Source organism: Rhamphochromis longiceps, linkage group LG7, assembly GCF_057381845.1.
Source record: "Rhamphochromis longiceps isolate RC_006_pf linkage group LG7, R_longiceps_female_GT1.1, whole genome shotgun sequence".
NCBI classification, from domain to species: domain Eukaryota; kingdom Metazoa; phylum Chordata; class Actinopteri; order Cichliformes; family Cichlidae; genus Rhamphochromis; species Rhamphochromis longiceps.
The window spans coordinates 17,481,787-17,506,433 of record NC_140563.1 but is presented as its reverse complement, the minus strand read 5'-3'; the positions used below and the strand labels follow the sequence as shown (position 1 = coordinate 17,506,433).

At 38.3% G+C, this 24,647-nt stretch overlaps 3 protein-coding genes across 5 annotated transcripts; 2 read left to right on the top strand and 1 right to left on the bottom strand.

Moving 5' to 3' along the window:
- Positions 1-144: 144 nt before the first annotated feature.
- Positions 145-8,461, bottom strand: LOC146665136 (troponin I, slow skeletal muscle-like). Its single transcript, XM_085412619.1, has 8 exons — positions 8,344-8,461; positions 3,662-3,699; positions 1,582-1,614; positions 1,224-1,271; positions 937-1,068; positions 767-856; positions 413-583; positions 145-296 (listed from the first exon to the last, which is right to left on the bottom strand). The coding sequence occupies exons 5-8, from the start codon at positions 1,039-1,041 to the stop codon at positions 210-212; spliced, it is 453 nt and encodes a 150-aa protein (XP_085268745.1). The 5' UTR covers positions 1,042-1,068; positions 1,224-1,271; positions 1,582-1,614; positions 3,662-3,699; positions 8,344-8,461; the 3' UTR covers positions 145-209.
- A 43-nt stretch (positions 8,462-8,504) lies between these two features.
- Positions 8,505-10,611, top strand: LOC146665135 (interleukin-17 receptor A). The gene is made up of 6 exons (XM_085412618.1): positions 8,505-8,778; positions 8,881-9,038; positions 9,121-9,195; positions 9,294-9,363; positions 9,495-9,590; positions 9,675-10,611. Exons 1-6 carry the CDS (start codon positions 8,763-8,765, stop codon positions 10,601-10,603), a joined length of 1,344 nt encoding a protein of 447 aa, XP_085268744.1. The 5' UTR covers positions 8,505-8,762; the 3' UTR covers positions 10,604-10,611.
- Positions 10,612-13,108: 2,497 nt separating this feature from the next.
- LOC146665134 (uncharacterized) lies at positions 13,109-24,060 on the top strand. 3 transcript variants are annotated; one of them, XM_085412614.1, is made up of 19 exons: positions 13,109-13,320; positions 16,213-16,307; positions 16,400-16,514; positions 16,607-16,781; positions 16,866-16,977; positions 17,336-17,442; positions 17,597-17,723; positions 17,917-18,037; positions 18,198-18,283; positions 18,465-18,604; positions 18,697-18,756; positions 18,847-18,910; positions 19,001-19,095; positions 19,196-19,324; positions 22,548-22,662; positions 22,749-22,886; positions 23,025-23,191; positions 23,276-23,358; positions 23,561-24,058. In XM_085412614.1, the coding sequence occupies exons 1-19, from the start codon at positions 13,109-13,111 to the stop codon at positions 23,754-23,756; spliced, it is 2,337 nt and encodes a 778-aa protein (XP_085268740.1). In that variant the 3' UTR covers positions 23,757-24,058. The 3 variants fall into 3 exon arrangements, with proteins under 3 accessions (XP_085268740.1, XP_085268741.1, XP_085268742.1); XM_085412615.1 differs by lacking the exons at positions 17,336-17,442; positions 17,597-17,723 and having other exon boundaries at positions 23,561-24,060; XM_085412616.1 differs by lacking the exons at positions 18,465-18,604; positions 18,697-18,756; positions 18,847-18,910 and having other exon boundaries at positions 19,019-19,095; positions 23,561-24,059.
- The last annotated feature ends 587 nt before the right edge of the window (positions 24,061-24,647 follow it).

Here is a 24,647-nt window from a genome sequence, read left to right as displayed (position 1 = left end):
AGCACTGTATCGAACGGTTCAATATCGATACGAGTGTTGTTGCACTCGTATCGTATTTTCTACTTACAAGTGTACATTAAGTCATGTTGACAAGTTTTGATTCACTCAGATAAAAACTCACTCACTTCAGCTTATGTATTGCAAACTAAAGCTTTATTTTAGCAAGATGTGTTGCTAATATAGCTTTATTTTTAACATGAGCAAAATTTTTATTGTCCAGCATTAAACATCTTCTTTCTGCCTTCCATGCCGGACATGGCTTCCACATTCTTCCTCCAGTCCGTCACTTCTTCCCTCTGTTTAAATATTAATTATGATTATTAAAATAAAAATACACAGATTTTAAATTACTCATTAATTTAGTTTAATTTCGTTTTTTGTGTAATTTATGTTGCCATTTTGAAGTTTTTACCTTTTCATCTTCTTTCTTTACTGTCTTGAGGTTGGCCTTGAAATCAGCCTTTGTTAGTCTGGAGGTCTCGGTGCATGCACCCAGCATATCGTCTGTTGTTTTCTTGACCCTTTTCAAATTGGGCTTCTTTATACCCTTCAGCTCAATGATCTTCTGACTGAGTGATATAATCTGTGCAGCAAACATCAAACATGTGTATAACGTTTACACTCTGACAATGAAAGTACCTGCTGTTATTAACCGCTGTAGGTTTTAACCAACCCGTTCACCACTAGGGGCAGCATATTACCACCATTTTTTACACGCAGGACTATACAAAAAGTACTTTTACACTGTGATTCAGAATGTTTGTACCTCTTTCTCGTTTTTGCCTGCTTTGACCTCCATATCATAACGTGTTTCATCCACTACGTCAATTTTACGATGTAATTCTTTGCAAAGTTCCTGTACAGAAGAAAAAGAAAGATGTTTAAATGACATAAATTAATTAATTACCGATCATTTAAAATTTGTTTGGTCAGTACCTGGAGCTCCTGGACTGACATTCCTGACAGCTGCAGTGGAGGGTATGACTCATTCACAACTCTTTCTTTCTCCCTTTCCTTCTCTTCACCTTCTACCACCAGCATAGCAGCAGCCTTTTTCAGCAGTTTGGACTAAAATATAGTAAGGATTGAATCACTCTTTATAACATTAAAAACAATGGCTCTTTTGAATAATAATGATGATAACTATAAAAAATTAAAATGATAATAAAAAACCAAACACAACAAATGCAAAACACAAGTTCCTTTGAATCTATAAGACCTACTTTCAAAAGGAGTCGGCGTGTAGCAGCAAACTTTCGCTTTCTCTTGGACTAAAACCAAAGGAGGTAAATTAGTGTAGATGATAAATATCATATGAAGTGCATAAAACTTCGAATTTGGATTAGGGATCAATTAATCGTTGTGAACATTGGCATTTTTACTCACCGGTCTTCATTATCAACATGGTGGTATGAGTACACACACACACACACACACACACACACACACACACACACACACACACACACACACACACACACACAGATCACTTGTTTTATTTTTTTTTAACCTGAGAAAGGTTTTTTAAAATAGGTGAATGATGTAACATATTAAACAAATTATACCGTACTAGGAGAATACTCACCCCTCAGACATTGCTGCAGCTTATTGTGCCTTTGGAAGAGAAGTACATTTTTTAACATCTAGTATCACAAATATAGATTCACAGATTTTCAGGTTAGTTTAAATTAATGTTCAAGCAAACATTTCAAAGGTTAAAGGTTTTGAACGTGATACTGTGAAGCTTCTCTTTCTCATATCTTGGTGTAAAGTTAATATTTTGGGGGGCTTTGGATGCAAACTACATTTATAATCCAGGTGATGTTGTCACCTAATTTGTGGACTCTTATTTTGAAGGCTGAATCCCATGGTCTTGTTTTTTTAACCGCATATTAAGAGCAAAGGGTGGAACTAAGCAAGAAATAAATTAGTGCATATGCATACAAAAGCAACTTGCAACTATGACCATAATTGACAAAATGAACAGAATCTTGTATTTTTAAAAATATTTTTATTTAAAAATGTAAAACTAGTGATTGAGACCAAAAACCTATGAGGGATTTACTGAGGTCATGGGTCACATAAGCTCAATGGTTATTTTCCCATAGACTTCAAAACAGCTGGAATTCTTTTTAAAACCTCTTTTTAGAGTTGCCCCCTGCTAGTCATTAAAAATAATGCATGATTAAGGCTTTTGGGACCTGTAGGCCATCCTTTAGTTACAGTATTGGGTTTGGATTTGTGATCAAAGAAAAAACATACTGGAATATATTATCTTGTACTTTGGGAAGCTGTAACTAACAACTATTTTCTTATTTTGTTCTCTTTTATCCTTTTTTTTTAAACTTTTGTTTACACAAAGCAATCAACTATGTGAAAAGACGTACAAACTAATAGATAATAACAATTTAAAAAAGCACACATTATTATTATTCCTAGTATTCTCTGTTGATAATAAGATTAGGGAATTCGAGATCTGCTAAACAGATTTATTTAGTCTAATAGCTCTCAGGGGCTTTCAGATAGTTTTCAGCTTTCTTCCCAGGAGTTGCCTGTTGCACAGCTATATTTGGCCACATTGCACTGTGTCCCATCAGCTGCTGTGGCCTTGATAATGCGAGAGACAGCCAAGCTACAAAAAGTTTGGCAGCACAGAAAGTGGAACAACACCATACCAGCAGATACCAGTAGATCTCATCCAGATTCATATTGTGGCACATTTTCTATCTTAGAAGATTGTTTATTTTGTTTCTCTGTTACCAACACTTAAATTTAGCTGGCTAATGTCTTTGAATAATCTCTCCATGATATATATGCTTTCATATTACGTAGCCTTCTCCTTATCTATATGTTTTTATTTACTCTGTATCTTTACCTTTAAAAACGTACTACTGATTACTACATTGTATTAAAGCGAATTTAATCGTGATAAACAGTTGTAGTTCTAAAAATAAAAAGCTCTCCTCACTTGACGACATTATCCAGTTTAAAATAAGCCATTCTAAGAGAGGGTGAAGGTCAAAGTCAACAAGCAAAGTCACAGCTGGTTTAAGGAAGCCTTCAGCCTTAGCTAGAAGGTTACCAGTTCATATGAGCAAACTATCGTCACTTATTACATTAGCTTTTAACTGCAGTGAAGGATCAAACGTGTTGTTACCAGAGCCAAAACACAGATGGGCAGTTTCAGCCTCAGATTACATTTCCTCACTCAAAGGGTCAAGACATCATTAAGAAGCCTGAGATGTTGTGGGAGTAAAAGCTAGGCTGCCAAGTTCAAAAAGTTTTAAGACCTTGACAAAAGTAGCCACATAGCTGTGATCCTGTCACATAAATACCGGCTGCAGTATCACTGTCAGGGGCAGATATGCAGTATTCCTCTACCCCTGAGTTAAAACAAGACTCAGCTCACCTGAGACAGCCAAAGGGCTTTAAATGCAGGTACTTTAACAACTCAGAAAATAAAACAGAATGGACCTTTAATGCCATTGTTAAAAAGAAACAATAGAAAAAAATTATTTTTAACTATAGTATAATAACTATGGTCCACTGAATCACCTTTAATGAGCCATCACTTAATCTTACATTGCTAGGTCAAAAGTCTCATTTAATATCCATGTTAAAAATCTCTGACTTTAATTTTCTTTTATTGTGTGAAACTTACCTTGGCGTTGACGGGAAATCAGACAAGGTAGTGGTGTGCTGAGAAAAGGAAAAGCACTTTATGGTTATTGCTCAAAGATTTACGTGCCCAAAGTATTGTGTGGATGGCTTGTTAAAATAGACACCCCCCCTTCTCTGTCCACCTAACAATTGCTGCACCATGCAGCACAATCCATTTTTGATTTGCCCTCAACCCATGACCCATTTATTTTCATGTGATTGCATTGCACAAGGCACACCTCACGCTCCCCTCACCTTGCTGACAGCTGAGCTATCATCTGTAGATGCCAGGCACTAAAAGCATGGTTGCTTTTTTAAATATGCGCCACGGTGAGCCCTCATTGTTTGCTGGCAGAGGCCTACATTAAAGACCAGTTATTTCAGTGGTGCATGCTAATGTGAGTTTGTAAAAGTTGAAGTCTTGAAGTTTATTTCAACCTAACCTTTGAATCTGTACGTAGAGGCATTAAAAACAGGGTTTTAAGTGTATTTTCAGTTTGCATTTTAAGTGTGTTAAAACGTGGTTTTAACACACTTAAAACCATGTTTTAGGTGATTTTAAGTGTATTTATAGTCTATGTAAGTAAAGAATAGACTGCAGAGTAGTTTAAAGCAAGTGTTTGGATCATTTAAGTCTAAAGCATGGCTTTTATAAAGTGTCTCATGGTTACAGTATTATGAAGTACTTATTAAAGTGTATTTATCAATAAAAATCATTCACTAAAAACATTTACATATTTTGATCTACTTTGCAAGCATGATCAAGCAAAGCATATGCAGCTTTTCTAAAGTTTATATATCAGGGGAATGATACATTTTAAGGGTGAGGAAGTATAGAGATGAACACACACACACACACACACACACATTTTGATCACAGCTACACTAAGGTATTTGATAAGGAGGAACACAGCACTTCATATCGCAGCCTGGGGCTGCTCAATAAAAGAGTATTTTTATATTTGGACTAAGATGCCACCCTGGCTTATGAATCATTGCCATGACTGCACTCACACACAGAGGTCAGATCTACAGTCTATTCTGGGCAGATTTCAGTGGAACAGAACTGTCTGTCTCTCTGTCTGCTTTAGTGTTATGTAAACTGATACAGTTGAGCTCAATATCCAGTAGGAGGCACAGTAACTCAGACAATGCAACAGGAATTATCACATAGCCACGTACTATGTTATAGCTGGTAACCATGTAGTGCATTGCTCTAAGTTTGTTCCCCACAATGCTGGACTGTCTCCTGGCTTTATGTGTTGAGCCTCTGAACTCACACTTTCTGTTACATGTGGGTCACAGTGGAAGTGGAAACTTGATTTAAGAGACGTTCTCACTAGCCAGGAGAGGTTTATTGTTCAAGTCTTCATTCCAGGTCAAGGCTCAAAAGTGTCCAAGAAAGAAAAGCAGTTTAAAAAATTTAAAGAAAATAAAAAAAGATTTAAATTAAAAGTTTTTGTTCCTTTTGGTTGTTTGTATTAGCCTTGCAACTGGAATTTAAATGTCTTGAAACAGGGGTCATTTCCTAATTGTAAATTTGGCCACTGCTGCCTCCTAGTGACTGTTTGATGTTTTAATATCTTTGTTGTTGTTGTTATTAATCCTTAGCATTCAAAAACACTGCACTATCTAATTTACAAGCAGCTTGTGACATAAAAAAAAAAAGGTGTCGTGCATTAGAATGGAAACTACGAGATACCGCTTCCTGTTTAGATGGCGATGTTTGATAAAACTGAAGAAAATCCTTGCTGAACTCACACCACAGATAGCGTTCGCTGTGTTTGTGTATGTTTTCAAGTGGGGATCTTTATTGTATTCATTTATCTTTCTCATTTGCTCTATTGCTTTTAAAGCTTTTCCAAATTGAGCTACAGGATCAGGATCTACACCAGCATGAGCCACTTTCTTTTTTTCTGTTTCTGTTTGAGTACTGGACTCACAAACTCGTCTGGTCTTAGGATGCTGGACAACCGTCTGGACTGCAAAAAGCCAGTGAGAATTTTATGCTACATTAACAATTTAAGCAGTCTGATTAAAGTTAGAGGTTGGGGATTTATAATCTTCATGAACTTATCCTGTTTGTTTTTGCATTTTTTTTTGTCTTATCTTTGCAGGGCCTTAACAATTGCACAATTAGTAAGTATATTATCTATCAGACCAGTTGAATAACGTTGACATACTGCTGTATAAATGAGGAAGAGTTCAACCATAGATATTTGAATAATAAAATTGAATAAAGTGCTGAAAGCATCATATTACTGGTATGCCAAGCAGTAAAATACATGCTACTTAAATAAATGGTGGAAAGATGGCTTTCTTTGCTGTACATTTACATATTACCTTTTATCTTGTTAATTATTGTCAAGGCTTAATAGAATCTTATCTAAAAATCATCCATAAAATGTTGCACAGTAGAACGTAACCTAGTTTTTGAAAGGAAGAAAACTGTGAGGAAGTAAAATGTATGTATTTTAAAATTATGCTTAAGGTAAAGGAGAGTAAATATGCTATATATTCCACCACTGCACACATCAGTGAAATATATTTTAGCATCATAATATAGAAATCCCTCGATGTCAGATAACTGCTCAGATGAAGAGAAAGTACCTAATACAGAAGCTCCTACCGGCCCAGATTCGCTGGATTTGAAACTCTGGAAGGGCAAACATGAGCTTGTTCCTGTTTTGAATGTGACGTGGAAAATACACATTGACTGTAAGTAAAGCTAATATTAATATATTTACTGTAGTTCACATTTTTTGAATATGTCAAGAGAAAAATGAAAACCTATTAGTGCTTCATTTAAAGGCGAATAGAAAATGAAATATTAAAAATGGCAACAAATATACCACTTTTTCTGTTCACAGCATCCATATGGGCGCTTAAGGGATCTCAAATTAATATTGTGGATCAAACTACAAATCAAAGTCTTTGTGTGCAATTAAGTTACACATTTAAACACAGTGCAAAATTGCACAACGAAAACCATAAGGTAGAAGAAATAATTGATTCCGTAACCTTTACTTAACTATTACACATTCAATGAGAAGTTTAAATATGCGTGATTTTTTCTTTTTTCTTTATTAGTGGACCTTTTCTTTGGATGAAGTTGAGGTAGACTTCGGCCACACATACATGGTGACTGTTTTTAATTTGCCAAAACCTGAGAATGGAGATAACGGGAAAGGGAAGTCAATTGCCATTCCAAGTAAGTTACCACCAGATCTAGATGAACCGGAGAAGAAGACCTTTTTCAGACTCACATGTCACATAATACTTGTCCACGCCAGTCAATTTTTTAAGATGTTTGGTAATTGTAATCATTTAAAGGATGAGAGCTGCTTACTGTTGCTGTGTGGTTTGTGGACAGGAGTTGCAGCTGCAGATCATTGAGCTTTGGTTGAGGTTTGCACTTTGACTGGGCCATTGCAACCCGTTGATTACTTCCTTTTTCACCCACTATGTTATAGATTCGCTGCATTGTCCTATTGGATGATTAACTTTGAGCCAAGCTCTGGCAGATGGCCTCATGTTTAACTCTAGAGTACTTTGACATACAGAGGAGTTCATGTTTGACTCAGTGACTGCAAGGTGCCCACGTCCTGTGCCTGCAAAACAAGCACCATTTTTTTTTTTTTTTACAGTCAGTGTGAAGTGTTTGTCCTTATATGTTGTGCAAACATGATGCTCTGCATTATGGACAAAACATCTGTCTGAAGGTCAGAAGTGGGGTTTTTTTTCAAATGCCACTATACAAGCCTAAGCTGTGTTGCTGTGTTCTTCTTAGAAAGAAGAGGCTTTCCAAACAGGGCGCACTAGTTCAGTCCTGTTTTTTCTAAATGTGCCATTATCTACTTTAACATTTAACAGACTAACTGAGGCCTGTAGAGTGTGAGATAAAGCTCTTGGGTTTTCTCTAAGCATTGAGCATTTGACCTTTTGCTGAATTTCCTAGGGCATCGACTGCTGGGAAGATTATGGAACATCTAAATGTTGCAAACAAGCAAGATGCCAAAACGTATACTTTTATAGACGTTGTCACGCTTGCTGATGGTCAGTTAATCAAATGCATTTGATCAGCATTACCCGGCTGCTGCCTACCATCTTAAATCATAAGGATGCAATAAGGGAGTACTCAGTTTTCTCACAGAACTGTAGCTCATTTTAATCCAGGTGTAAGCACAATATGAGCTAATGTGGAAGTTACAGCCACAAAATGTTGCAATCAATACCATTAAACAGCAAGAAGAACAAGAATCAATGAAGCAGTAATTATAATAACAGTAATTAAAATAATAATCAATAATAAGAAATTAACAGGCTCACTGCTGATTCTGTCACGGGCTGCGACGGCAGACCGTGGAGTTGTAGAGAAAGTAGGGCCCAAACGCGAGACTCAAGTGAAGGACAGTGGATTTATTTATGGCGAGTGGACAGAAACGACAACTATATACAATTCAAGCACTGTGACTCCTGTGGCGATTCCTCCAAGAATCCCACACAGTGCACGTGTCCATAGCAGTGAAAAGGTGACAACTCCAAAAACCCGATTCCACTCTGTGATTTCCCCTCGTGACGACGTTCCTGACTCCCGACTCCTGGTGACACAAAAACACACACAGCTCAGCAGGCAGCCTTTAGTAGCGAAGCCGATCACAACACACTAATCTACGGACGTACTTAACAGGTTCGACTTAGTATAATCCCGCGCCGACTGGGGCTCCGCCACCTTCTTAAATAAGGTGCCCCTCATGAAGCCATCAGCTGCAGCTGGTGAGGGCTAATGGGCGGCAGGTGCGGCAGTCCCCAGTGCGGGAACACTTCCGGGTCGCAGTCCCCTCAGCGACCCCAAAACATCCGGGAGCACCCAGGGAGAAAGGACAAAAAGGGAGAGAAAACCACCATAACATATGGAAAAACATATACAAGAAATACATGAGCTCTGGGTCATCAGACCCAGACCATGACAGATTCTTCTGAGTCTGAATCACTTTTGCAGCTGTAATTTTCATGTTTGACTTTAATATGTCCTGGTTCCCTTCTTACATCATCTACTACGATTCCCAGGATGTGATGACAAAACAATCCAACAGGTCCGAATGTGTCTGGAAAACGGTAAATTTCACATTTTTTGCTTCTCTTGAATTTTAAATATTTCAGTATTCCTTTAGACCCAGAACACTGAAACATGTTCTTATTCTTCGTCTTTCATTTCAGGCAGCCTGTGGGATCATAGCATGCGGACTGAAGTGTTGACTAATGGTAACATCAAAATGTTGTCCATTGTTGTAACATTTAAGGCTTCACAGTATTCAGAGAAATACAGAGTTTCCATCCTGAACAGTGGCATCCTTTGCTCAAAGAATGTCTCAAAGGTAGTTCTACTTAAACTCGCCACCTTTTTATATCAGTCATGACGAGTAATCGACTTTCTTTTAATTCCCCGTAAATAACAAGGAAAACGCAACGATTGTGAACGTGACATTTGAGTTTGAGCGGTGGCAACTCAGGCAGTGTGAAGTATCAGTAATGGTGAGTTAACTTAGTGTACCAATCTTAACAGTTAGTGAAATAATTTTCCATATAGAGATAATATGTCAAGAGCTCATTCTACTCTGCTTGTGTTGAAGGTCCAACCATTTTTTAGGCAATGCCAAAATAATTGTTGGAGCCCCAAGAAAACAATTGATTACTGCCAGTGTAAGTGCAATTTTTACCAATCATATTGTAGGTATCAGAAGTCTTACATTAACCTATAGTCATGTTGTAATTCATTTTACGTATGTTTAGTTATATAAAAAGTATGTAAGTATGAGTTTCTTTCTTTTTAGATTATCCAACTAGGACTTATCTTATAAAGGCCGCCGTTGGACTGCTGTTAATTAGTATTTGTCTGGCTTGTTTGCTCTGGAGAGCATCTCATAAAGGTTTGTCTTCTTATAAACATGCACTGTATTAAACAGAAGCTTGAATAGATAAATAGTTAATTAGCGATTTTCTTTATTTCTCAGATCCTTTGGACACATCTTCACCCACTGCCAGAGACCAACCACAAGTTTTGCAAGTCAAAGAGAGAAAGAGCGTCCTCATCATCCACTCCCTCGATCACCCTTTATACAAAAATATTGTTCTCAAGCTTTGTGCCTTCCTGATGAACAAATGTGGTACGGAGGTGGTCCTGGATTTGCTGGATTCCAGTAGACTGGGAGTGCTTGGAAAGATCCAGTGGTTGGACTGGCACAAAGAGCAAATTGAGAAATCCTCTGCTAAGATACTAATCCTGTGCTCACGAGGCGTACAAGCCAAGTGGAGAGCCATGTGTGGTGACAAACAGGTTTTCATGAGAGAAGACGCTTGTTCATCTGTAGGTGACATGCTCACACCGTCCCTCAGCCTCTTGGTTCCTCATTTTATCCGATCTGCATCGTTCAAAAAGTACATTGTGGCTTACTTTGATGGCGTTTCTTCAGAAGAAGACGTTCCTTCGCCTTTCAACATTACAGTACGATACAAGCTGATGAAGCAGTTCGAGGAGGTCTTTTTCAGAATCCTGGACTTAGAAAAACATGAACCAGGCATTGTGAAGCAAGTTGAAGGGCTTTCAGAAGACACTTACCATCTGTGTCCTTCAGGTAGAGCCTTGCATGATGCTATAGAGGCTTTCCGTGCATACCAGATGAAGCATCCACGCTGGTTTGAAGAGGAGCTACTGGAAAGCTCAGAATTGGAGTTTGAGGAGACTTCATATGAAATCTATAAAAACCCTCCCATATACCCCAGCTTTAAAACAGATTATGTTCTTCACCCAGTCCAAGTTATCAGTCATCACGTGCAGACAAAGGACGACTTCACCACAGATGAAACAAAACTTTATCTGTCAGAAAATCTTCAAATGTTCTCTTCAGTGCACTTCCACCCACTAATTGTTCAGAACTCGTGACCGTCCTTCTATCCATTTTCTTAACCTCGTATCCAACTTAGGGTAGCAGAGGGGCTGGAGCCTATCCCAGCTAACACTGACTGCAAGGCAGGTACATGTGAAATGTAGCTAGTTCTCAGAACTTAAAAAAATTATGGAATCATTGTCGTAGAAAAACTAAGTTAAGTTTAGATGACTAAAGTTGGGCAACTTATTCATTGTGAATACTACTACGTTCCAGTCCATCATGGTGACAACACGGAGAAACTGACAACCACAAACTCTTATATTTACATCTATGACCAAGTTAGTATCACCAGTTAATCCAGCAAGAGTGTATTTAGGCTATAGTACAAAAGAAAAGCACCCAGAGGACACCCACACAGGCACAGGCAGAGCATGCAAGCTTCACACAAAAGGGCCTTCCTACTGAATCTTCATGCTGCGACCTTTGAGTGCTAACCACTGTACCACAATGTAGTTCATTTAACAAGTTAAATAGAATAGCATCAAGACCTTCTCATACTTGTGATAACCATGTCTTTATATGTACACGGGAGAACAGAAACTAAGTAATACATGTATCATTCCACTACAAACCATAAAAACTGTATTTTTACTAGGACATTTTTGTACATTTATTTAAAAATATTCTTATTTACTGTGTGTTGTACTATATTGTGCATGATCTGCTTGCTCTTTGTTCTGTGTGGTTTTGCATTGATTTGATTTGCCAGGAGACAGTAACAGAGAAGGTTAAACTATTGAAATGTGCTGTTGATGCTTGTGGGCTGTGTAAACAGTGTTAACAGGGTCAAAGTTCAACCTTGTGGGCAAAGTTTGTAGCATTTTTGTTGCAGTGGAGAAGGTAAGACCCAAACTTTGTTCTATATATTAGACCTTTTTCTCATTTTGAATGTTTTTGATCAAGACAGGTCTATAAATGTATTCAGTTTTAAGTATTGTGTGTTTTTTTTCTAACTCTCTCAGCAGTATTTCTTTACTTTCTTTTGGATTAAAGGGAGTCTTTCACATTACTATGCTGGAAGTAATAAATGGCCTTTTTCCTTATTTATTTATGTAGAAAAATACTCACAGTGTGCTAGTGTCAGTGCCGCCCCCCCCCCCAAAAAAAAAAAAAAAAAAAAAATTGGGTCAGGGTGCTGGGAACTTATCCCAACTTTCTGGTACACAGAGTGTCTCACAATGACTGTGCAGGCATTGTGCCCTGCTTTGGCAGAAAACACACTGTAGGGTAGAATAAATTTGGGAGGCTAAACAGTTTTTCCTTCAAAAACACAAGGTAAAGTTTATTGCTTTTAATTTATAGACAAAAATAGAGTTTGATTTTTTCTGTAGTCCCTTTTTAATGTCACTGTTTGCATTTTGTGTTGAAGAACCATGAAATCTAAATGCTGTGTGTGTAACGCTTGATTCAGCAGCAAGAATGTGTTTTTCTCAACTTTGAAGCAGCTTTCTCTTGTAATCTCTTTCTTGTTTCGATAAGTTGACATTAAATATTTTCAGTATTGTGCAACAGTCTTGCTGACTTTTTTCTGTCAAGAGGATCCCACACTGTTTCAATAATGTTGAGGTCTGAGCTCAGGGGAGTCCAGTCCATGACATATAGTTTTCAGCTGTGTTTTTCTATCCAAGTATGCTTTTACTGCATTGTCAATGTGTTTAATGCTGAGAAATGAAGCCAGTGCCAAACAGACGCTTTCCACTTTCAACTTTGCCAAGATTCCCAACTGGCTTAAATGCAGCTACAAACCATGACAGAGTTTCTATTGTATTCTATAGATGGCTGTAGAAACTCACTGTTGTACCTGTCTCTTAACATACTAATGATGTTTAGAACTAGAAACTGTAGCCATCACTCTATAAGGTTTTTGCCACTTATTTGCAGTCCAAGTTTTTTGTAATTTGGCATACTTCAGCCTTCCTCACTGTTTCCCTGCCTTTAAAACATCAAATGAAGGGCCAGAAGCATCTCTTACTTTATGATGGAGTTTGTCACATGGACGGGTTGACAATCATCGGGGAAGAGAACATACAGGAGAGGGTTCGTCACACATTCTTGGGAACCAGTACATTTGCATAATGACCAGAATCAGAACCACGTATTAACAATGGGAATCAATTTTGGGGGATTTCCTTGCCTGGATGATTGCACACGCCAGAGGTGTGGACTCGAGTCACATGACTTGGACTCGAGTCAGACTCGAGTCATTAATTTTATGACTTTAGACTTGACTTGAAAAAATGTTCTAAGACTTGTGACTTGACTTGGACTTTTACACCAATGACTTGGGACTTGAATTGGACTTGAACCGGTTTACTTGAAAAGACTTGATATTTTACCCCAAATATAAAATTTAACATGCATATTATATAGAGATTGAAAATGTGACGTCATTCACGGGTAGAACCGCAAAGGATTCTGGGAACTCGTGGCAAGCGGTACTAGCGCATGCAGGCTTTCAATTAAAATCAGTTATACAGCGATAAAAAAGAAACACAAAAATGTCAAGAAGCCGTTGTATTATTAACTGCAATAGCCGGTCGCATGACAGCCACGAGAAGCCGACGGGTAAAGAGATCGGTTGTTATCGGATTACGTCGTTGAAGAGAAATTGTTCGAGCCATGTTTCCGAAGTAACAAAGACGCGACGGATGGCCTGGATTGCAGCCATTCAAAGATCAAATATAACGTCCCAGAACACTCCAGCTCACAGGTTAGTCTGCTCCAAGCATTTACACGAAGGTCAGAGTTTTGTAGTAGTTAATACGTCATTTTTCTTAACATAATTGGTGATATAGGTTACAAGCAAGTCTGGCGCTGAACAGAAATTGTCGCGCTATGCTCCTTTATTTATTGTGTTTATTGTGCATAAATAGTGAATTGTCCTGACACAATATTGCGTTTCGCTTCTGTTATTATGGTACATTGACAAAAACATATACTTTTATTCACAGGATAAAACAGGTTTTTTGTATCACTAATTGCCCAGTACGATTACAGCATACAGTATTATTGTCACTGCTACATTTCTGTGATGCTACCAGAAATTATTTCCACTACTAATTAATTACCATTGAGCTCAAAGGTCCTATTAATAAACGGTTAAGGAATGTATATTTATGACGACAATTTGTGAGACTGGTAAACTTATGATACGTACGATGGTCTTTCGTTCTACACGGTGCATTTCAAGGTCCTGCACCCATCCGTCGGTAAACTGTACCTGGGCTTGTTGCAGTGACCTGAAGTTACTAAACTTCATGAGTGTGTGCACTCACTCCAAGAAGCGTATAATTATAAATATGCATATAAATATGCTAAGATGAGATAGTTGACTTCATCTAACTAGCAAATGTTGTCCAGGCTACGTTGGTGATGCAGTTTTTTTTTAATGTGTATGATATTTTTGTCATGCGATTTTAAAGCCGGTCCTACAACCGCATCCAAGAATAACATGCAGCTTATCTCAGAACTGTCGGTGAAAATTATTCTTGGAGCTAGGTTTAATTGAGCTGCATTTTAAAGAGGTGCAATTTCACAATTTGTGTATATTTTCTAAGTTCACTATTTTGTCATGTGTTGAGAAAAACACAGATTTTAAAATTACATGGTCTAATATTTACATTTAGCATAACTGCAACATTATTTTTTCGTTTGTTTTTTTTTAAAGACTCGAAAGGACTTGAAATTCAAAGTTTCAGACTTGTGACTTGACTCGGACTTTTACACCAGTGACTTGAGACTCGACTCTGACTTGCCTGACATTACTTGAGACTTGACTTTAGACTTGAGGATAAAGACTTGAGACTTGAGACTTGCAAAACAATGACTTGGTCCCACCTCTGGCACACGCATCAAGACCAGTGTTCAGAGTGATGATTGCGGTTGTGTGCTTTACTAGCCTGACACTAGAAATCAAAAATCCAGCTACAGATGTCCAAGTTCAGGCCCAAGCTACACAGTTAGACTGGTTGGTAAAATGGTGTTAAAGACTTAACTGAAGTCCAGAAAGAGCAATATGAGATGGATTTCTCCAAGTGCAGGGCGATGTAAAGGGTGATACTGATGGGCTCCTCTACTGACCTGTTTGCATGATATGCAAACTGATGCTGATTTAGTGTGGCAGGGATGGCATGTCAAAGCATTGTGCTATGAAAACTGCTTCATGGCAACATTTTTGGGCAAATATACAACTTTATGCCTGTCAAACTGTTTTCTTTGACATTTATTGTATATGTCCAGCACTCATTACATCAGCTTAAACTTGTTCTCAACGCAGACAAAACAAAGCTCATGTTGTTTTCTAAATCAAGGAGACGAGCCCAAACAATCCCATCAGTAACCACTCTTGAAGGTAATAAAATAGAGTTGGTTCACACCTATAAATATCTGGGAATCTTAATTGATGACTCGCTTACCTTCAAACCACATGTAGAGAATCTTGTGAAAAACCTGAAGTTAAAACTGAGATTTTATTTTCAAAATAAGTTGTGTTTCTCTTTTAATACAAAGAAGCGGCTTGTTGCTGCAACATTCTTGCCTGTGCTGGATTATGGTGATATTCTATATATGAATGCTTCTGCTCAATGTCTTCGAATGGTTGATTCTGTGTATCATGCTTCTCTGAGGTTCATCACTAACTGTAAATTTCAGACTCACCACTGTGAGTTATACTCTCAGGTAGGATGGCCTGCTTTGGTAAGTCGGAGGAACTCTCATTTATACAGTTTTATATATAAGGCGATACTTGGGTTGCTGCCTTCTTATATATGTTCCCTGCTTGTAATGAAACATGCTGGTCGGTATTCTCTTCGTCCGCATGGTTACTTGTTGCTTTCTGTTCCATTTGCCCGAACTGAACTTGGTAAAAGAGCTTTTGTCCATTTAGCACCCTCGGCCTGGAACAAACTGCAGAAGGAATGGAAAATGACTGAATTCATTTCATTAAGTGATTTTAAATCTAAACTACGAATCCTTGAGGCCAAGTCCATAACATGCAACTGTTTCAATTAGATTGATTGTCATTTTAACTGACTTTTTATTTTATTTGAATTTTATTGAATTTTATTTTTATTTTATTTGTATTCTTTCACTTATTGTTGCATGTGTGTTGTTGCTGCCTGTGTTTGAGTAATTTCTGTAACTGTGAGACATCTGCTGCTGCCTATCTTGGCCAGGTCTCCCTTGAAAAAGAGGTTTTTAATCTCAATGGGATCTTCCTGGTTAAATAAAGGTTAATAAATAAATAAATAATAATTTATGTGTTTTTGTGATAGTAAAGCACATTGATAGTAACAATGTGCCCAAAGATATAATTTACAATTATTTCTTTGCTAACACTGGTTCAACCCTTGAATTAGGTCCTTTTTTAAATGTTTTTTTAAATGTTTGACCTTCACAAACTAAAGAGAATCTGGCTTCATACATGTAAAATATTTTTTTAAAAATGATAGGTGGCTAACGACTTTTGTGCAGCTCTGTAGTACAAATGTTATTTTAACTATCTAACTAAAAAGCACCTGCCATCTTGATTCACGTAAGTTGATCAGAAGAACAAGATCACCTGATACAACTTTATTGACACTAAAATCATTCATGCTCTCAGGGTTGACCCACACAAAATGAGGATACTGAGGCAAGTCTCTGCTCTTGTACTAAGAAGAGAAATAACAACATGCCAGAAGACAATGCTCAAAAAGGGTAAATGCACTGTATCACTGATATTAAAAGCTATAATATTAACACAGTTTATAACCAGTTTATGGAAATAATGATGATTACTTCTTCTTTAGATTGCCTCCTCAGAATTCACCCATCTGTGTCACAGGCAATGGCAGAAAACAAACCCGTGGTTGCCCTTGAAAGCACAATTATCACACACGGCATGCCTTACCCACATAACCTGAGGTGCCAAAAATGACCTTCAATTACCAACAAACTTGGGTACCAGAAGGTAGTATTTGTTTTAAGATTAAATGATGAGTTGGAGTGTTATACAGGACAGCCAAGGAGGTAGAGGCTATTGTACGAGCTGAAGGAGCCACTCCCGCCACGGTTGGCGTCATCAGTGGGGAAGTCCATGTTGGACTGTCGTCCGAGGAGCTTGACCACCTCGCCCAGAGCAAGATCTCCCAGAAAGTGTCACGGCGTGATCTGTCCTACGTCATTAGCAAAGTGAGTCTTTGACACTTTGATCACACTCTAAATGAAATACTGGCAGAGTGTCATCCACTTATTAGATGTATGTTCTTTTCTCAGGGACTCTCTGGAGGAACAACGGTGTCAGCCACTATGATAGCAGCACACAGAGCTGGGATTCCTGTTTTTGTCACTGGGGGTATTGGAGGAGTTCACAGAGATGGAGAGAACAGTGAGCTGAGTCCCACATTTTTTGAAAATACCTTTTACACATTTTCATATCATTTCACAAAGAGCTGTGCTTGGAGTAAACAAAATATGTTGTCAGGTGGGCAAATTTTACATTTCTGTTAATTTTGCCACAAAGGAAGGAACAAAGATGGTGCTGTGCACACGGTTGGTAAAGAAAAGACACATCTGGTTACAGTTGTTTAAGGTCTTAATGTGGAAGGATGTCCCAACAGTAAGGTCGCTTACTGTCCTGAGATTTTATGTAAACGTGAAGGAGTTTGATAACTTCAAAAGTCTCTTTAACTGTATTTAGGTAAAAGCTTAAAATAGTTTCTCTGATTAGATTAATAATCTCCCAGGTCTGGATATCAGTGCGGATCTCACAGAACTTGGTAGGACTCCCATCGCTGTCATCTCTGCTGGGGTCAAGTCCATTCTGGACATCGGTCGCACACTGGAGTTCCTTGTAAGAAATTTTTACACCCCCCATTCTAGTGTGACAGGCTTAATAAAGTGGTGCATATTTCAGTATGAAGAGCAAATATGTATTAGTAATCAGTGTATTATAATCCTTAACCTGTATGAATTCATCTAAAATGTATATACAATCGATTGTCTAGGAGACACAGGGTGTCTGTGTAGCCACTTATGGACAGTCAAAGAACTTTCCAGCTTTCTTCTCTCCACAAAGTGGATTCAGGTCTGCATGCCACGTCTCCAACCCTGAGGAGGCTGCAAAACTTATTGGTATATCACAATTTTATGCCATAATAAACACTGATAGAGCACTCACAGGTTAAAATTCAGTACTAGTTACTATCTCATTTTACCTCACATTTTAGCAAATAGAATGTTAGACACTCACTGTACAGCAAGTTTGGGTTACTATTTTTTGTATGATATTTATTTTATTGTTTTGCGGTTTTGTTTGGTCACTCAGCAAGCTCTTTGTCCCTGGGACTCCAAAGTGGCGTCCTGTTAGCTGTGCCCATCCCAGAGGAGCACGCAGCATCTGGACAGCAGATTGAAGATGCTATAAAAGTTGCAGTGGCAGAGGCAAGGTACGGAAAATCTGTTTTCGATTTTCTCTCAGGAGCCAACTTTGGATTTGAAATGTGGCCACTTTACGATACCTGATGCCCCACGTATCCTAAAGTCACTGATTAATATCACTGATATCAGTATTAGCATCATTTTCTGTTCTCGCTTTGAAATCTCAAGGGCTGAAGGTGTGATGGGAAAAGATGTGACGCCATTCATTCTTCAAAAAGTCAGTGCCCTGACTCAAGGGAAGTCCCTTCAGGCCAGTATCCTTTCAAAAGTCTGGCTCATCAAAAAATTATGCAGTAAACATGATTGTATCAAACACTTTGGTGAAAAAAGAGAGAGAGTACGAAGATGATTGACTGGCATGACAATGTTACTGTTGGAGACTTTTGGCCTACAGTGTATGAGAACTAATGTGTCCTTAACGTGTTCTGTTTCAAGACATTGCTCTCATTCATAACAACGCAAAAGTTGGCAGTCAAATAGCCTGTGCTCTGTCAAAGCAGATGAATGACAGAGGATTAAAACGTCAAACTTCTCCAAAAGCGTCAAAATTTCCATCCAATTCAGATTCCAATATTGTGAGTATAAACACATATTTTTTTCAAATTCTAAATTAGTGAAAATCAAACAGTCATACATAACAGTGCATGCAATGACTATTCTGTTGCAGGTTGTGATAGGAGGAATAAATGTTGATTTTATCGCCAAGGGAAAAACAAAAGCACTTAATGTAAGCTTCATTTACGACATGGAATCAGCCACAATAGTGCAGAGGAGGTGAACCAGACTGAGTTCTGAGAACTCCCGTTATCTCTTTCAGTTTGGACAAACTAACCCAGGAAGTGTCTGTCAATCATTTGGTGGTGTAGGAAGAAACATCGCTGGTTGGTTGTTTTTTTTATCTGATTATATTTTACATCATGAACATAGTTTCGTGAGTTTCGTGAGTAATTTCTCTGAATGTTTCCTTAAAGACTCTCTAAGCAGATTAGGCCAAGAAACCCTGTTCATTTCAGCTACTGGAGCTGATTCAAACAGTGATGCAGTGTTAAACTACTGCAAACATATGGTATGTGAACAATGGTGTTTAGTCAATACCATGCACGGCTAAAATCTTATTTAAAGATGAAAATAATATATTTGTTTTTTCCTTTTCAACTTTTTGTAAGAACACAAGTGGTGTGGCCAGGCTCAAAGAGCACAGCACTGCAACCTACTGTGCTGTCATCACTGAGAGTGGAGAGCTGAGTCTCGGTTTGGGAGACATGGATATTCATCAGCAAATCACAGAGCACTATGTAAGTGACATCAGACACTGTTCATGCTAAGAGCCATAAAGCACAAAGGGATGAAAACTGCACATATAGAATCCTCAGTCAAATGTGATAGATCTACTTTAAACAGATGAAGATTTTGCCCCTGAAAGACACTTTAAAAAGCTTTTTTCCACACACGTTATACTTCTTTTTTGAACGCACAAATTAGCACAACACTATGCATTTTATCTACCTCACATCCATTGACTATTTAGAGCCTCCAATTAACTTAACTGTGAGCGGTAGCCAGAGTAACCAGAGTGAGCCCACACAGGGTCAAGGGGAACATGGAAATCCCCCAAAGAAGGGTTGAGCAAGTCAGGAGATTCAAACCCAAACTCTTCTTGCTGTGTGGTGTCAGATTAGGACACTCTTGCAAAAGACATTTTTAATCTCAAGAGTCAAAAGGTTAATAATCCAAATACATTTTCTTATAGATGACTTTGAGTGCCATTGCGCTGTCTTTGTTTCTATTACAATATTGTGAAGCATATTCAAACACAAATTTTGACACCAGTTTTATGTACAGTGGTCCGTCGCTATAACACGGTTCACCTTTTGCGGCCTCGCTGTTTTGCATGCTTTATGTATAGATATAGATATAGATATATGTAGACCATTGTCAGTCTCCTTGGTGCCGTGTCTCCTGTACAGTACAGAATGCGGTGAGCTTGTCAAATTTACATAAATCTTCAATCGCTAGCAGTGTGACTCTGAAGTGCTGTACTGTATGTTTGTAAGATTTCTCCCCAACAAACACAACAATGTCGACGAAACGTTTGCATTGCCAAAGGCACCTGTTGGACTTCTGGACATGCTAAAGTAAGGTAGAAGTATAAGGCACACCGGATTATAAGGCGCATTAGGCAAAACAAATTTCACCTATTGCCGGTTATTTTTAGAACGTAACTCCCGCGATAAACGAGAGACCACAGTACACAAATTTTAAAAAAAAATTACATATGATAAAGGATCTAAAGGTAAGGACATTTATTAAGACGAAAACAGAACTGCACTGTGTTTGTGTCTTATTATGGAAGAACTCCACATTCATTTCTTATGTACTTGCTAACATTTGTGGTGGCAGTACTCATAGCTTTCTGGCTTTGTATGTTTTCAGACAAGCTAGCTTCTGACATGATTAAAACATAAATTTTAAGATGACCTACCCAACTAAGAACGTTTTACAGACATGGTACACAAAAACACTTGCAACAGAGGCAAAGTTACCCAAGTATACGGGAACTGTATATACAGGAACTGTATACTTGGCTGAGCACATTACTGCCCTGTAAAACAGGAGAAATAGTGCAGAGGAAACACGCTGCAGTTGGCCTGGTCAGTCTTGCCAGAACTATGTGCACAACTCAGTGCACAACTGAAGAGAAAATCTCCGTCCCGGTTTCCCTCCAAGGCGTGAGCACCGATAAGCAGAGTTTTGTCCTTTCCTTATAAGATTCCTAATTATTCAAAGTAACGCTCAGGTATGCCGTTCAGCGGGTTAGTTACAGCGCCGGGAGTAGCTTGGGAGAACAAGGAAACACAGACTGCTTCAGGTTGCCTTCCCAAACCAACTCAAAGGTTTATTTAGTACAAAACAGCTTATATAGAGGAAAAAAAGGTTCGTGTGTCAGCAGATTCTCAGTTCAAACCGGTACAGACCAAATAAGGAAACGTCTTCCTGCCTTCTGAGCAAAGAAGTATCCTGTGTGTAGTTTATCAGTTCAGCTACAATTTATGATCATCCCAGCAAAATACACTCCTAGACATAGAATACAGAGTTCTTTCATTAGTGAATTCTGAAACAAACCACCTGGCTTTTAACAAGCTCTTTTATAAAAGATAAGGAAGGGAGGATGGGAGTAAGGAAGTGGTCTCGTCTCTGTGGTATTTTCGACCTTGGGGTACCAGCCTGTGATTCTTACACATCAATTCTTGGGTCACAGAGAAAGAGAAAAACAACTAGTAAATGGGCCTTATTGAGTAACTCTTTTCTGTATAATATCACTACAAAACAATATCCTGTAAATGCTACCATGGTATCAAAATATCACAACAACAACAACTTGCCTACTGGTGTTGGCCAGAGGGGCCGATGGCGCGATATGGCAGCCTCGCTTCTGTCAGTCTGCCCCAGGGCAGCTGTGGCTACAACCGTAGCTTGCCTCCACCAGTGTGTGAATGTGAGAGTGAATGAATAGTGGCATTGTAAAGCGCTTTGGGTGCCTTGAAAAGCGCTATATAAATCCAATCCATTATTATTATTATTATTCAGTCCTAAGGTACTCTACTGCCATCTACTGTCCAAAGTGATATGCATGCATTTGCAATACAAAACTTGGAGGACTTCTTGAACCTTATCATACCAGTAAACAAAGTGAAGCATCCATGATTGCCTACATATTTAACAAGACTTGATTCACAATTTTGACCACATATTTGTGTGGGTCACAAAGGCTATAGTAACACAAATAATCTGTGGTTGCAGCCAATGTATGCAGAAGAGCATCTCTGAATAGTATGGAGCAGCAGATGACCACACCAGGCTCCAGTCCTATCAGCTAAGAACAGGAAACTGAAGCTAACGTTTGCACAGGCTCACTTAAATTGGACAGCAGGAGATTGGAAAAACATTGCTTGGTCTGATAAGTCTTGATTTCTGGTGGTGATTTGGGGCCAGCATTTGAAATAAGCAACATCAAACCACTGAATGATCATGCCTTGTATCAATGGCTCAGGCTGCTAAGATATTTTCTCAGCTTCTTCCAGCAGGTCGCCACGCCGTGTCACAAAGCTCAAATGATCTCAAACTGGTTTCTTGAACATGACAGTGAATTCACTCTACTCAAATGACCTCCACAGTCACCAGTTCTCAGTCCAATAGAGCACCTTTGTGATGTGGAGAAGCAAAAGCTCCTCATCAGCTGTTGAATTTACGAATTAAGGCAGTTCTGAAGGCAGATGGGCCCAACCCCGTAGCAAGATGTACCTAATAAAATGCTTGGTTGGTGTATTTGGGTTTTGTACAGTTTTGGACAGTTATATTTTCTCAATTTGCTGACTGATTTATTAAATTTATGAAATGATTGATTTACATTTTGCCATTGTTTTCCCTGAGCCCCTGTGAAGAACCTCTGGTTTTACAAAATGCTAAATACGCTGTACTTACCATTTCAATATTCTGTCACTGAATAATTTTTTGTAGGTGTCACAATTCAAGACGCAACTTTCATCAGCCACACTCGTGTGTCTGGATGGTAACATTCCCACCTCAACCATCAACTATGTTTGTTGTTTTGCTGAAAAGCGCAACATAAATGGTAACCAATGGAAAGACATGATTCTAAAAAATCTCAAAAATGTGCTTTTATTGATTGTAACACTAAGATTTCCATATGTATCGCAGTTTGGTATGAACCGACCGACTCAGAAAAGGCTTGTAAGCCTTTCCTTTCAAATGCCTGGAAGTCTTTGTCCTATTCATCTCCAAACCTGGCAGAGCTGTGCACCATGAATAAAACACTGGGTGTCAAAACACCTGAAGGTAAACTATGTTACTCCTCTTTTATCAGCGAAAGCCATCAAAAAACAAATTCACACCCTCTGCTATTGATGTTAGAGCTCTTGTCAAAAATGCAAATACTCTGACGGAAGCTGAGGATGTGGTTTTGTATTGCGGCAGTGCTGCCGAGCACACTCGACGAGACGCTCAGTGTTGCTGTGGCTCTCTCGCGCCCTCTTCTGGAACATCTTCACTGCCTGGTGGTGACTCTAGGGGCTAATGGCGTGTTGCTGTGTGGAGAGTATGATGAAGGCACAGTCAACTTGCAGCCAAGAAAACAGAAGAGGGTAAGGATGGTCTTCATGCCAGCCTGTAACGATTTGCTCTGACAGTAGTGGTAAAAATGGCTTTTTTCCTGCTTCTGTTTGCAGAAGAGGCAGCTTTGTGGTCTCCACTACCCAGCACTTGCTGTGACCCCAGAGGAGATAATGAATGTGTCGGGAGCTGGAGATAGGTGCTAAAAATTTGCTTGACCTACTTCATCCATCTTGTTCTTATTTGACTTTCATTTCCTTTGTTTCTTCTGCTGCAGTTTTATCCACTTTTCAATTTCTATGACCTCTTTCTCTCCCCATCTCACTGGCATTCTTTCACTGAGTCACAAAATGATGGTGAAACACTCAAACAAAAGACTCTCATCTCCCCTTTGTTTCCAGTCTTGCAGGTGCCTTAATGGCAGGGATTGTCCTGGGGAAAGACACAGACAGCTGTGTTCGGATGGGACTCTTGGCTGCAAGGACATCTCTGGCATCCCCGCACCCCATCGCTCCAATGCTCACTTTAGATGCTGTAAACCCCAACAAAGTCCACACTCAGACCTGGCCCAAACCAAGCCTTGTGTGGATTGATTAAAAAATAATAAAAAATTGTGTTAGCTTTGTAATATTCTTATGGAAACTGTGTGTATTGTGACCGAGGAAACTATAAAGAACAAAAGAAAAAATATTGAATTCTAATTTTCCTTGATTATTAATGTTCTGTAATAATTGTATCTTGCAAAATATGTCAAGCAGCTTTGTTAATTTTATACAGCCATATGATAACCAAGTTCAATAAACAGATTATAAAAAATTATGAATTCAAGGGCATTCTGGTGCTTTGATTTCTAAAGAATGAGACAGTCAATGGCTTGCAGTTGAATAATTACTATGATGATTTTGTGAAAGGCACTAAATACAAAAGAATCTATAAAAACATTACATTAAGGACAGACGGAAAGCAAGTTATTATGAACCAGTGTTTTTGTATAAATATTTTCTATTTATGTTTTAATTATGCTTACACAATAACATATAAAAACAAGATTCTATAATATTGGATGGGTAAGATATTCCTTTATATTTTTGTGTCACCGCAACTATATATTGAATAAAATCTGTTAAAAAAAAAAAAAAAAGCTTAAATAATCAGAATCAGAATCTTTAATGACATTGTAGGAGTGAAACAAACATTGAACAACGAAATTGAGTGTCAATTATCTCAGTGCAAAAGAAGACATAGATAGATAGATAGATAGATAGATAGATAGATAGATAGATAGATAGATGAAAAGTACACATAAGGAGCTAAAGATAAAATAGTGTAGAAAATAAAATAATGGCGAAAAATAACACAAAATCTAAATGTAGTGCAAAGGAATGATATGTAAAAAGTTGAATATAACTAACATAGTAATGACGGCTGATTTAAAATATATGCATTTTGAATTTAGAAAATAATGGCGAACAAAATTTCTTCGTAAGT